At 54.6% G+C, this 13976-nt stretch overlaps 1 protein-coding gene across 15 annotated transcripts in view; it reads right to left on the reverse strand.

Moving 5' to 3' along the window:
• GRAMD1B (GRAM domain containing 1B) overlaps window positions 1-13976 on the reverse strand; it is a 161351-nt gene that overhangs the window by 25880 nt on the left and 121495 nt on the right. For 13 of the 15 annotated variants that reach the window (XM_029915179.1, XM_029915177.1, XM_029915174.1 and 10 more), the window contains 4 exons: window positions 13298-13318; window positions 3142-3226; window positions 2233-2336; window positions 1399-1494 (listed from right to left, as the gene is read on the reverse strand). In XM_029915179.1, coding sequence (XP_029771039.1) covers window positions 1399-1494; window positions 2233-2336; window positions 3142-3226; window positions 13298-13318 — 306 coding nt within the window. Of the gene's footprint in view, window positions 1-1398; window positions 1495-2232; window positions 2337-3141; window positions 3227-6475; window positions 9876-13297; window positions 13319-13976 lie in introns of those variants that run through there. The other 2 variants (XM_029915184.1, XM_029915187.1) reach the window with 2 other exon arrangements.

Raw genomic sequence — 13976 nt, forward strand, 5'->3', positions numbered from 1 at the left:
ACCCGTGACCATGACACCATGGTGCTCTAGCGATGGGGATGAATCCTCCAGTCTGTCTACCTGGGGCCCCTAAGTCCTCACTGTCACCAAGTCCTTCACTCGCCTGCACTTTCATCGGTGCTTCTCTCTCTGGTTTGAGGTTTTCACCTCCATAAAACAGTTTCCTTCACCTACTGAAGGTTATTAAGTGGTGGGCTGTGAACTGGTCCTTGGGAAGCAGAAGACAAACCCTCTAACCTACTCACCCTTTCAGCTAGTAATTCAACAAGTAATTAGAGACAGTATGTGCTGGGTACGATTTTACACGTTTGGGGTACAGCAATCAAACAGGGAAGGACTCCCACTCTTACTGTGCTTATAGATTAGTGGGGACCCTGTACGACACAAAAGAGGGAAATGATGGGCAATCTAGGTGCTTTACAAATGCTGCTGATTCATTTTCACCACACAAAAGCCTTGGAAAATACACATAACTGCTAATACCTAATAGGCTGGTGGGGATTGACTTCTGTAATCACAAAGCTGATTCGTGTGAAAAAGCAGAATTCAAACCAAACCCTAAAGTCTCATGGTTGATGCCCCTGAAATGCCCAAGTCCAAGGGCATGGTACCCCTGTGCTCTGCAGAAGCCTGGTCCACCCACAGCCCTGAAGCTATCAGTCTTCAGGCTCTGGTTAAAGATCAAAGAACACAGTGTATTCTCTGTCCTCAGTGTTGCCTACCACATTTCTCCCATACTGATGTGCTCAATCCATTTCCTACCAGGCTCTTCACCCCTTTTGATGACCTATGCGAATATGTAATGACATCTTACATTTGTACAGTGCTTTACTATTTAGGGTTTCCAAATATGTTATAGGAATGGCTGGCTCCATTTTATTCTTTTTTAACTTTTTTATTTTTTTTCATGTCTTTATTTTATTTTCAGAGACAGAGGCAGAGAACAAGCGGGGGAGGGGCAGAGAGAGAGGGAGACACAGAATCGGAAGTAGGCTCCAGGCTCCGAGCTTTCAGCACAGAGTCCATCGTGGGGCTCAAACCCACTGACTGTGAGATCATGACCTGAGCTGAAGCTGGATGCTCAACCAACTAAGCCATCCATGTGACCCACTGGCTCCATTTTATACATGAGGAAACAGGCTGAGAGACCTGATGTAATCTACCTATGGTTACGGGACTCAATTCAAGAGTTCTGGCTCCAAGTCCAAAGTGAACCATTCCAACTTCACCCCTGCCCGAATCCAAACACCCTGATTCAGTGCGGGTGCCCCCACTATATGCATCACCTTGCTGTCATCCTACTGGCCTCCATATTCATGCAACAGAGGGACAGAAGTGGGGAGGGGCCTGGGGACAGGGGCAGTGGGAGTAGGAAGTCCAAGGTCAGACTCCACTTACCTTTTCTGAGTCAGTGCAAACTTGGATGGCATTGGGAATGAGGCGGGCTGTTTTTTCTTTAGTCATGGAGCAGATGTCTTTCAAACGGACGGTCAGCTGGCACCCCCACAGGGAAGGGAGAATGGATAACAAATGAGAGGAGACATTAGTGGAGTCAGCAATGAGCGTTTGCATGGCATCAGTTCAGAGAGACGAGATCAGATCTCAGTCTCCATATTTCTAAACCTAGAAGGGACCTCCTCGGAGATCATCTGCTTTATTCTCCTACTTCATGGAGGCCACATGGCAAGGTGGCAGCTGAGCCTCACCTAGAGGGTGCCTCAAGGGTGCCTTAGGTCCCGGCCCAGGGAGCCTTCTTTCTCAAGCAACGCAGTCCGATTAATGTGCAGAGGCCCCATCACTTGCCACTTACAGAAACACAGAAACATTGGCTCTGGATGGAACCATAAAAGTCACCCAGTCTACCTTTTCCCATTTGATTTCGTAAGATGAGGAAACAGAGAAAGAACAAAGGACCAGCCTAGTAACACAGAGCTCACTAGGTGGAGAGCCCTGATAAGGTACAAGCCAGTTCTGAGTGCCAAGGCCAACGTTCCTCAACCATTCTACTACCCCTTGCAGAAAACTTCACTGCATTTCCAAAAAGCAAATGCTCCCACACTCTCTTTCACACCCAAGATGGAGGGAGGGGAAGACAGGGAAGAGGACATCCATCCTTCAAGACTCAGGCAAAGGTGTGGCTGGAGCACAAAGTCGACAAAAATGGGGCAGGTGGGGCCAGCTTGTTCGGTGGCACCAAGGGGACAGCCCCAGGGGCAAGCCCCAGGTCTTTACCAGAGTTTCCCAGCGGAAGATGTTGCTGTAGAAGCAGATCCAATTTTCAGAGAGGTAGAGTCGGCCCTGAAGGAGAATGTCTCTTTGGAGTGCACATGAGTAATCTGTGGCAGGAAGGGTGAGACACAGAGCTCAGGGACGGGAAACATCTTTAGCAAACCACTAGAATTAGGCATGCTCGCCCTCCACCAGCACTGGGGGAGTCCAACTGTCCACCACTCACTAGGCTCACTAGGTGGGTGAGGCACTTGAACTAGTGTAACTCATGTGATGTGAAATACCACCAGGCTTCTGCCTAGAGGCAGAGAAACGGAAGAGATGGCGGAGCGGGGCAAGAGTGTCAGAGGCAGAAAAGGCCATGGGGCGCCTGGGTGGCTCTATTGGTTAAGTGTCCGACTCTTGATGTAGGCTCAGGCATGATCTCATGGTTCGTGAGATTGAGCCCTGTGCAGGGCTCTACACTGACAGCATGGAGCCTGCCTGGGATTCTCTCTCCCTCCCTCTCTCTCTCTCTCTCTCTCTCTCTCTCTTTTCCTCTCAAAATAAATACATAAACACTAAAAAAAAATTTTTTTAAGGCCAATTAAAGTCAACTAGCACCCCTCTCCCACACGGTTACCCTACCCCTTCACTGCTGGGCTGTTGACAGCACTTAAGAATGGCAGTGACTCCTTCCAGGCTGGGCCTTCTGTCGAGGCCACCACACAAATGGTGTTTAGCCCTGAGCCTCAACCACTGAGGTCAGGGCTCTGGATGTCTTCTCTCCCTGCTCCCAGACAGATGTTCTCACTGGGGTTGGCTTTGACTGTGGGGGCCTTCCAGATAGAAGCAGCCTGAGTGCTGCTGTCTTTGGCACTCCCAGACTTCCTTCTTGCCCCCTGCCCTCTACTCCCAGGTCTCCCAGCTCACCAACAATGAGGCGCTCCGTGTCCGGAAGTTGCTTAAAGAGCTTTCTGAAGTCTTCATTTCTCTGCTTGTACGTTGGGCTTAATACCTGCATGACAATGGCCAAGGTTAGCTGGATGCTTCCAGGTTCTGTGGGGGCGGGAGGCAGATGCAGGAAGAGCACCTGCATGTTTAAGAGGCAAAGAGGAGGCCCTGCTATCCCACACACCCTACGTGGCCAGGTTAGGCCAAGGGAGCTTTGGTGTGTTTGGAAAAACACTGCAGAGATAATTTGCCTCTGCAAAAGGGTTTGTAACCAGTGACGATCAATGCAAAAACATCAAATATACTAAGCAGGGCCCAAGAAGGGAAAGGAAGGAGGGACACGTCCAGGGAGCTTCCTGGGACCCACTACGAGAGCTATTGCTGTCCTGCCTTCTACCAGCAGGATGTACCACCTTGACAGTGAACCAGGGGCCCAGAAGGGATCCCCCACCCCCCTGGCAGGACCCAGAATAGGACGGTACTCAGTGCATCCCTCAGAAGAAGTGGTTGATATGACTAACACAACAAGTACTTGGTTGTGTATGAAATTCACTAGAAAAAAAAATCGAAATGTAAAACTATGACAATGTGACATGTCAATCATTTCTCAGTAAAACAGGGCGGGGGTGGGGTGGGGGGATGAGGGGGCAGGGAGAACAACTGCACTTTACCAAGACTGGATTTTTAAAAATCTAGTACTAGAGTAAGCACACAAGTAGAGAATTTAAAAGCACATCTGGCAACTAGAGGCACCCAATCTTCATCCCCCCCCACCCTTTTCAAGACTCTCTACTCCAACCCTTACATCACCAACAAGGAAATGAAGGCCAGAAAGGAGACCCCTCCCCAAGGCTCCTCCGGCTGGTCAGGGGCAGCCTTCTGGCTTCCTGGTCCTGAGCTCACCTCCCACCAGTGCCACCAGATGACCCCGAGCCCACCTAGCTTTTTGGGCGCCTCAGTGCCCAAAACTGCCTTAGCAAATCCTCTTTGGAAATTCCGTCAGCCAGTTGAATAGACCAGAATCCTGATCTTTCCAAGCTTACAATCTTAAAATTAAAAATTTTTAAAAAGGCAGCATATCCTGTAGATGAAAGGTACCTGACGATGATACACGAAGGCAGGTGCACGACCCAGGAAGAACCATGCATCGCCATGGAGAAACATGCATACTCCACCCAGGAGGTTCACTGACCTACTTATGCCAGGAGTGCGCGCCTGCACACAGACCATCCTGGTGACAGATAGGTCTTGGCCATTTACATTCTCTCACCCACTTCCCCGGGAATTCACTGACATGCAGCTGTGGTGACTATGAAATGCACTTTGGACTGTTCATTTATGGGTTTCTGTGAGGCTCGCTGGCCTGTGAGAAAACTCAGGCTATGACCTTGGCACGTTCAGACCTTGGACTTGACTGCATGAGCTAAGTGGCCTGATGGCTTTTGGGCTAGAGGGAACAGGAATATAGCAAGTTGGAGGAGACGAATGACATGTTTTCAGTTTGGGGAGGATTTCCAGAAGAGCTCCTTCCCCCAAGCAATGCTATGCCAGAGAAGCCCAAACTGCAAAAATCACCTGCCGTTGTGTTTGAATCAAGTATCAGGGCCATTGGGAGTGAGTATCTAGAAGCCAACCTCTCCTGTGGCTAGAAATAAGTCCTCCAAATACAACACTCCTCTGGCCCATATGCTAGCTCCAAACTGATACCGAGATACCCAATCTGACTGGCCGCCTGGCCTCACAGGGCAGAGCCTACACACTGGAAACTCCTGCTTACCCACCTGATCACCAATAGGCTCCTAATTAGATCTAACTGACCTTTATTAAGTGTATGCATCTATTCTGAGAGAGAGAATGCATAAGCTCACACAGGAGGGGCAGAGAGAGAGAGAGAAAGAGACAGAGAGAGCAAGATGGAGACAGAGAATCCCAATCAGGCTCCATGCTCAGGCTATGGCCTGGGCACGGCATGGAGCCAGGCACAGGGCTCAAACTTATGGACCGTGAGAGCGCTACCTGAGCCAAAATAACGAGCCACTAGGAGCCCTTTCTAGAGCTATAGTTAAGCTAACACAAAAAGAGTTATTACCATGCACCAAGCATTGTCATTAGACCTTCACATACGTCATTTCATTTGACCACAGACTGTTTTCATGATCCCATTTCACACACTAGGAAGTTGAGGCACGGACAGGTTAGGCAACTTGTCCAGAGTCTGTGGTTACTAAGCGAGGGGAGAGCATGAACCCTGGGGGTCTGACCCAGAGCGGGTCAGAGTCACTGCTCACGCTGCCTCAGGGTCTCGGTGCCAAGAGGGAAACAACAGGACGGCCCAGCAGAGCACACTCGCTTGCGGATGAGATGTTCACCTGCTCTGGGCCCCCCGGCCAGCCTTTCATGCCCACAAGGGGTTCTTTTTGCCCAGGGGCGTGGTGATCAAGTTTCAGTTTTACACGGTGAAAGGGTTCTGGACTTTGGTGGCAGAAGAGTGCGAAGGCACTTAATACTACTGAATGGAGAAATACTTAAGATGGTCCGTTTTATGGTCCTTACCACAACTAACTGTTTTTAAATGAATGCACCAATCAAGCAGGTGTGCGTTTACGACATCCCGCTATCAGCCTGAGGACCAGCCTGCCCGGGGCCCCAGGCCCCTTTCAGGTGCATCCAGGCACCAGGCATCCAGCCAGGCTTTCCGCATTGCTCCGGCACCTGGCTTCCAGCACATCCATTGGGAACTCAAGACACTGTACAGAGGTGCATAGTGGATGGCATCTGGCCACAATCTCCAAACCAAACCTCTGGCAAATGGAGGGTGCCACTCCTCCCCTCTCCTCAGAACAAAGCTGCAGCTGTAGGGAGTCGGTGGGTGGGGAGGAGGGCACAAATCCAGCCCTGACCTCTGAACTCAGCCAGTTCTACAACTACTGGATCAGGAGCAGGGACTCCTTAACTCAGCCTTGCTGATCAACGCTCCGATTTTGTCTAGGCTGCCTGTGTAGATGGTGGGCCGGCTTCTGCCTCCTAGACTGTGTAGCAGAGACACAGTAGGATGACCCTGCCACCAAAGATCCTTCTGACACAAGCGGCCATGACCCTGTGAGCCTCCAGCTCCCCCCTCCCCCCCCCGTGCTTAGAGCAATCATCTCTAAAAGTGATGCATGGCTCACCTATTTTAATTTAAAAAAGCCAAAGAACTTTGGCTCAAGGATTATCAGGGTCTGGGGACCTCGGGTGGCAGGGCCAAGTGAGGAGTTACAAGGGCCCGGGGGCACGGTCATATGGGCCCTTAGGGGTTGGGAGGCACACTCACGGCTGGGATTTCCTCAGATCCAGGCCCACCGCAGAGCTCTGCACCAGCAGGTGTGTCTGTAAACCTCTTCAGGTACCACTGCAAAGGCCAGCTGTCCTGCTCCAGCAGGAGGCTCCAGAGGACCCCAGACTCTGTCAGAGATTCCATTGCTCCCCGCGGCTCCACCTCCCAGCTCCTTGAGCTCTGATTCCCTCAGGATGATAACAGTCCGTCTTGTCTGGGCTGGACGCAGATGGGCAACCTCTGGCTTCTTGGCAAAGAGCCTACGTAACCCTGACCAGCCTCCTCTCCTCTCCTAGAGCTCTGTTCTCGGCACGCACCTCGCGAGTGGGAAGGTGTGGTCAGCATGGCTCTTGGGACAGGCTGGCCAGCCAGGCTCCCATGGCCAGGCTTTGCTTTGTCCCACTTTGGCTCCCACAGTGTGGCTGGTCGTTGGGCTGAGGGTGACCCCGAGGGGATGTGGTGGAACCCCTCCTCTGGTGAACGTCGACAGCCACTTTAAGAGGCAGGCCGGGGCCAGACGACGCAGACGACACAGCAGGTGTACTGGGCCGGCTGAGGGCTCTGAACAGTAGGCGGACAGACAGACTGTACAGGAAGAGGGTGATCTCGCAGCCAGGTCTGCAGGTGCACTCCACTGGTTACTCACATACAGCTCACAGTTGGTTGGAAATTCTTGGGAGAGCATGAACTCCCAGCTTCCCAGCGCTGTCCGGCCAGTCCCATGTACTCTCTTCCCTGGGCGGGCACTGGGCCCTATGACTCACAGCCCTCTCCCAGGCAGAGCGGCCACCACGGGCTGTGGCAACAGGCCTGCTCTCACCCCCACTCCTACACACACCCCTTTCCTTCCAGACCGTGCTTTGCTTAGCTGCCCAGCAAACAACGTCTTTGTTAGGCTGGCCCGCCCGTGGCAGGAGGGAGGCAGAGTGGGTGGGCAGGCAGGGCCAGAGCCCTACGCATGCTTCAAGTTACAGGATCTGGGTGATGGTACTGGCCAACGTCCTCTAGTAACCCCCCGGCCTAGCCTGGCCTCCCCAACAGATGTTTCCTGTAATGGAAAGGAGCTGGCTGGAGCTCCCAGTGGGGGAGGGGCATGGGGGAGTTGCCCGGGGGAATGCTGTGATGAAATCTGAAATTGGAGACTCGAACATCCAGGGACTTCTGCAGCACTCTCTCCCCTCACTGACCTACCCCACAGGAGATTGGGAAGTTGGACCCCTTGCGCTGTAGATGTGCCAGTGGGGAGAAGTTAGGCAGACCACCGGGGGAAGCTGAGGTCACCAGTTCCAGGGACCCTGCCCTGCCTCCAGCACTAGCAGGATGGGGACCCAAGGCCAAGATGACTTCCAGGCAGCTCCTCAGAACTTGACCACCAAGTAGCAATGCCAAGAGCAGAAAATTTGACCCCAAGGTCAAAAGGAGACAGCCGAATGTAGGGGAGCAGAGGCCAATGAGGCCAGGAAGGGGTCCAGACAGAAGCCAGGGCAGTAAAGAGACAGCCCTGGGACTGGGAAGACTTGGGTCCCCAGCAAGTCAGATCTTCAAAACGAATGGGGCACTTGCCCTTCCCCCAGCTATGCCCACTGTGCCTGCCTTGAGGGTCCCAAGTCTGCATGTGATGAAGGGGGTCTCTGGCCTAGAAGTCTGGGGTTTGAGCCAGTGGCACCCAAACACAGGCATACTTTAAAAGGACCTCACGAATGCATTAAAAATGGAGATGCTTGACCCCCAAACTGAAGATTCTGACTCTGAGGAACCCAGGGTCTCATGGTTAAAAGGTCTTAGAGAAAGTAGAGAAGAGTTTGACTCCTTCCCCAAACTCCTATCTCCCTCTCTCTGTGTCAGCACCAGACACACCTCCTGGCCTCCACCTGTCACAGGTGCTTGCTACTAGCTCTGTCAGACCATTGTCCTCCCAAGGAGGGGCCTGAACCTCAAACAGCCCTCTACCTCCTACAGCACCGAGCATGACGTGTTTCTGCCATCTGCTGCTCAAACCCCATTACCAAACAGCTGCATTCCTCATACACTTCTAGAGCTGCTCCTATTTATGTTGCATTGTCTGTGTGCACAGCCACACAGGTCCAACTCTATGGGCACGGCTTCCTGGTACCCGGTCCCTGTGCATTCTCTAAACCATCCACTCAAGCTTCTAGAGAGAAGCCTGCGTGTGTCAGCCCTATCCTCTGCGGTGTGGGAGAACTGAGGAGTTCGATTTTCCAGGGTGACCAGAAGGCCACTCTCCTGGGCCTTACCAGACCCCACCATCTAGGCAGTACCTAGACCCGCATAAGCTGAATCCTTACGGAAATTGCCCTGAAACATTTGTGTATTGCTGTGGGCCAAACACGGGGATAACCTCAGTCGGATGAGGCCTGGGCAGGGTACACCCAGAGAGACAGCTCTCAGGAGGCATGTCTCAGTGCTCAGCCTTTGTCTGCTACATCCCTCACACTGGGTCGGGCAGGGGAGGGCAGGGCGGCAGGCAGATTCGGGCCTGAGAAGAGGGAAATGACCCCGAGCTAAACATTAACTCTATGGCAAACATTGAGAGCTGGGACCAAGTGGTACCCCCTCCCTGGGTACGGCACAGGGAAGGAAGGGGTGGAGGAGCCCAGGAAAAAAAACAGACAGATTTTCAAGGAGCCCTGGCCTCGCCCTAGAAGAATTCAATTAAGACCCTCAGAGGAAATCCTGGCCCTTCAACCAAGTCCAGGTAGGGACGAACCAGATGTAGGAGACACGGAGGCAATGAACAGAGAGGAGAGAGGAGGGAGTAGACGGCATCATGCAGAAAGGCAAGGCAATGGGGAGATTGGGAGGGGGTCTCATCAGGAAAGACGGGACCATTCCAGAAAAGGTGAAGGATAGGGGTTGAGGGGCGTAGGTCAGGAAGACTTCAAGACCATGGATAAACAGCAGCGGGCAGAGGGGCAGAACTAAAGGAAGGACAGACAGCCCTCTTGGAAAGAACAGGCTGCCGAGGCTGTCAGCAGCAAGTCCCCTCTCAGATCTTCCAATTTCCACACTGTCCCCCTAATGTCCCCATTTCATGCCTACAAAGCTTTGTTCTCCTGCTCTCAGTCCTATGCCTGCCAGACCTGCTTGGCTGGCCATTCTAGAGGATTGGGGCACTTACTTCCCTCCCCACCAAGAAGCCAGCACCCCTCAAAACCAGGGGCATGGGGCAACTTGCGCACTGTGGCCACCAGGGCCAAGGCTCCTGACCTCTGATTCAGACAAGCTCCTTCCCTGGGTTGCCATGATGACTGACCCCCCAGGAATGAGGTGAAGCAGAGGAGGACCGTATCTGTGCCCACAGGAGGCACCGGACAGGACGGCCATGTCTGCTTCATCCAGGATGCAAGCCCACTGCACCCAGCAGGGGCCACCTTCCGGGGGGCAGACTACACCCCTCCCACCCTCAACTCTGTGTTTGGCTCCCTCCGGAAACTAAAGCCATGTTTCCGTTCATCCCTCCATTACAGGTCTACTGGGGGCTGTGCCTCCCAAGCTGGGGGCCTTGGTGAATAAAGCTGGGATGGTCAAGTAAGTAGAAGGGAAGGGTTGAGGGGAAGGGGCACAGACATAATCAGGCCTGGGAGGGCCTGGCCACCTCTCACCACGGGCCCCACTCTTTAGGCCAAGGTGGTCTGCACCACAGTGACAGCTCCTCCCTGGCTAGATAGTAAAATGCGGAAGGGAGGGGGCCGGGGATTGTGGAGGGAGGCGCACGCCTAAGATACTCCAACAGCTTTTCTCTCGGCAGTTAGCAGCTCTGCCATGACCCCGGGTCCTGAATCTGAACAGGACATTGGTGACTGTCCCCAGAGCTGGGATTACAGAGCCTCTGCCTATCCATTTAAGGAGGGCACCTCAGCCACCATGAGTATCAGGGGACAGATTACTAAGAGGGTGGTCAGTAGAGATGAGCAGGGGGGAGAGGATGGGGCAACACAGAGGCCAGGTAAGCGCCTTCTGAAAAACCATGAATGGACTCTCGAGGGCAGTGCAGGGGAGCCGTGGAGCGTTTTGAACCAAAGCTTCCTGATGGGGCCTCTGCACATGGGAGCACAGCCACATGTGTGGCGCACAGCAGGGGGACATCCAGCCTCGCAAGGGTGCAGGCGCTGGGGGCATGCGGGCACCCCACATGCCTGGCATCAATCGAGGTGGCTCTGGGGAAACACCCAGGTGGTGGCTTCCTGATGGAGGCAGGGCAATGGTGACCTGGGGAACAGTCACGCTCGAGTCCGTGCTACAGATAGAAGCACACCGGCCCCCTCAGCGCGGGCAGAGAAGGGGGTGACGCCTGCTGTGTGGAACAGGCAGCATCTCGTTTCCTCCACTGACACCCAGAAGTGGGCCAGCCGTCCACTCGGCCTCGGAAGGAGAGCAGGGTTTCCAGCCAGTGTTACCAAAGCCAGCCTTGCTAGGGCTCTACCCACCATGCCACCTGGTGGTCTCCCTCATGATGTTAGAACAACCCAGAGACAAAGTGGGAAGGTAAACTAGACACAGCTCCTGCCGTCTCTGGCACCTGCTGGCTGCAGGGCCCTTGTCACCTCCGGCGTCCTAGCCTTTGCTCTACTCTGCCTCTTCCTCCTGGTGTCCATTTCACTGTCCCTCCTCTGCATCATACCATCCCTGCCCCACATCAGGCCTCCAGAGAGGGAGCTGCGGAAGAAGGCAGACAAGGAACCACATCTGCCTGGCAATGCTGGATGAGGAAGCTGAGGAAAGGAGGCTGCGAGAAAGCATTGCTGGGTAGGCCCCCCAGTGTAGGGAAGAAGCCCCAGGGAGAGAGCATGCGTCCAAGATACTAAATGCTGCTCAGCCGAGCATCCCCCAGTACACTTGGCCTCTGTTAATGATTTGTGCCAAGTGGGGAGTCGACAGTGTTTCTGGAATTCACTGGGGCGTTAGGGGTGGAGGCTGGAGGAGACACTGACCATCTCTGAGTCCCAGGAAGGCCTGGGAGACGAGGTTAAGTGGAGGCCTATTTCCGGGGAAGATGCGCAGTCAGCGAGGGTCTCTAGCTGCAGGGCATTAATCAGGAAGCAGGACTCTAGCAGCCTGGCTCCTCTACCATCTCCCACTATCTGTCGCTGGGACGCCTGGGTTCTGGGCCTCACTCGGTGGCTGGACCTTCCAGCCAGCCTGCGTGGGGCAGCATCCATTCCCTCCTTCCCTCAGCTGCCAGCCGCCATGTGCAGGGCTGGGGCAGGCACTGAGGGGAGAGTGTGGGGAATCCGCTGGTAGCAGAGAGGCAGGGAGAGCCAGCCAGAGAAGGGGAGTCAGAGAAAAGAGGAAGGAGGAGCTGGATGGAAGAGCCAGAGACGAAAGTGTTGGGAAGGACACAAGGCAAAGGGAGGTGGACCAGAAAATCTTGATTGAAAGAGAGCGAGAAGAGGCGAGGGTGGGGACCAGCAACCAAGATGGGGACTCGCATGTCCAGATTTGGAAGTTTCGACGTCTAACATGTCTGCAGCCACCTGCTTCCTTTCGGGGACACTACTTTTGCAACACCACTCGGAGGGGCGGAAGTTTCTTCATGCCCCCGAACAGCCCCCAGGAAGGCGGCCCCTCCCCTCCCTCACAGAAGCAGCGTCTCTCTCCTCCAGGAAGTGAGCTCTAAGCAGCACAGGGGTGAAGACCACGGTGGGTCCACAGGGAAGGGCTGGGGAACGGGAGGCTGTAGTCTGGCTTTTCCTGGACACAGGCCACCTTGGCCCACAACTGGCCTCACTCAGTGAGGCCCTCCAACCTCTGCCTTGTCCGTGCCAGGCTAGGTGGGCACAGTGCCCACGGGGCAGCAAGAGGTGCTTGATTTGGGGGGGAATCACTGAGCCCCGTGGGAGAATATCCCACACACATACACACAAGTGATCCTGACCCAAGTCCCTATGTTAAACCCAAGCATCCGCACCCCCACCACCATCCCTCACAGCCACCTTCTCCCACACTTGCTGCATGCCCTGAAGCCTGCCGGGGCCCGGCCCGGTGCTGGGGGCAAAGGGGAAGGTGGTACCTGCATGATCAGTCGGAATGGAGTGTGGGGAACAGCAGGCTCAGAGCAGGACAGACGACCTGAGGCCAGGCCCTCCACTGTGTAGTCCCAGAGGGCAGAGTACAATTTGGTGGCCGGGGCCAGCTGAGAGACTCCAACCAGCTGCTCCCCGGGGGAAAAGTCCAAAATGCCGCAGCCAGTACTACACAATGGGGGTTGGGGTCTTGGACGGGACTGCTTCCTCCACAATCCAGTTCCTGAGTACGCAGCAGCTGGCTGGGCCACCACGGGGGACGGCATCAGGTACACCTTCACCACAGACCCACCACAGGCCACTGAGGTGTGCCATGGGGCAGAAGTCAAGTTCTCCTACATGGGACAGCCTCTCTACTAATGGAAAGTCTTCTGGCTGCGTCACCCCCAAACTGTCTTGGCTGAGGGATGGAAAGGGTGGCCATAAGTTCGGACCCCGGGGCTGTCCCAGTCCCCGAATTCTGTCTGGTCTCTGGATGTGTCCTGCAGCTGGTCTCCTCCATTGGGGCCGGAGGAGCCTTGTCCAGGAGTCTAGGGGAGGGCCATCCCTCCCTGGCTTCCCTGGGTTGAATCCTCCATCACAGCAATCCTGTCCTGCTGCAGAGGAAAGCAGGCGTACCTGGTCTTTGAGGGAGGGGGCCGGTCAGGGGCCTCTGTACTTGCTCAAGCCCATGGGGCAGCCAAACCACACTCGACATCTCTTTCTGCTCCCCAACCACCTCTGCCCCCTCCCGACTTCCCGTGAACCCGGACAAGAAGAGAAAACGGATACTTACATTATACCAACTCTGGCTTTTCTGAAAGAACAAAACAAGAGAAGGTACAATTAGTCGGGGACCACATGGTGGAAACGGCCAGGGTCCTCCTGGCTCCATAGGGAAGGTTACACAGACAGCAGAGGGCGGGCAGAGGGGAGGAATCCAAATGCAGCTGAATGCTTCCCATGTGGCTGCTCGGGAGGGGTCCTCCTTTCTCAAGACAGCTCCAGAAAGGAGGCCCAGGGAGCAGTCCATGCTGGAAACCTCGTCGAGGTCGGGGCGGCAGGCAGCAGCAGCACCAGCCAGAGCTCAGCTGGAAGGGAATTGGAGCCCCATCATGAGGTTTTCTGATGGGGGCAAGGGATGCGCTGCAGGCATCCAAGACCCAGTCCCCAGATGGGCCCTGACCAGAAGCAAAGTGCAGGTGGAGACCAACCCAGCCTTCCACTCCAAGTGAGCCCCTCTGGAGAAGGCAAGATGGGACCCTTCGGGTAAAGGAAGAAAAGGGGCTGCCTGGAGACTCCCTCCAACTACGTCCTCAGTGAGCAGAGGTGGGACTTTCTCCTGCTGCTCAAAGGCTGGCTGATCGCCCAGGTAACAAAGGGGGTTCTGGGGGTACTGCCCTGGGAGGAGAGTTGAAGTACATGACTGCCAGGAGTCCCTCCCAACCCTGTGCTGCTGTAACTCTGTTCCCAGC

This window comes from Suricata suricatta, chromosome 11 (assembly GCF_006229205.1).
Source record: "Suricata suricatta isolate VVHF042 chromosome 11, meerkat_22Aug2017_6uvM2_HiC, whole genome shotgun sequence".
NCBI classification, from domain to species: Eukaryota; Metazoa; Chordata; class Mammalia; order Carnivora; family Herpestidae; genus Suricata; species Suricata suricatta.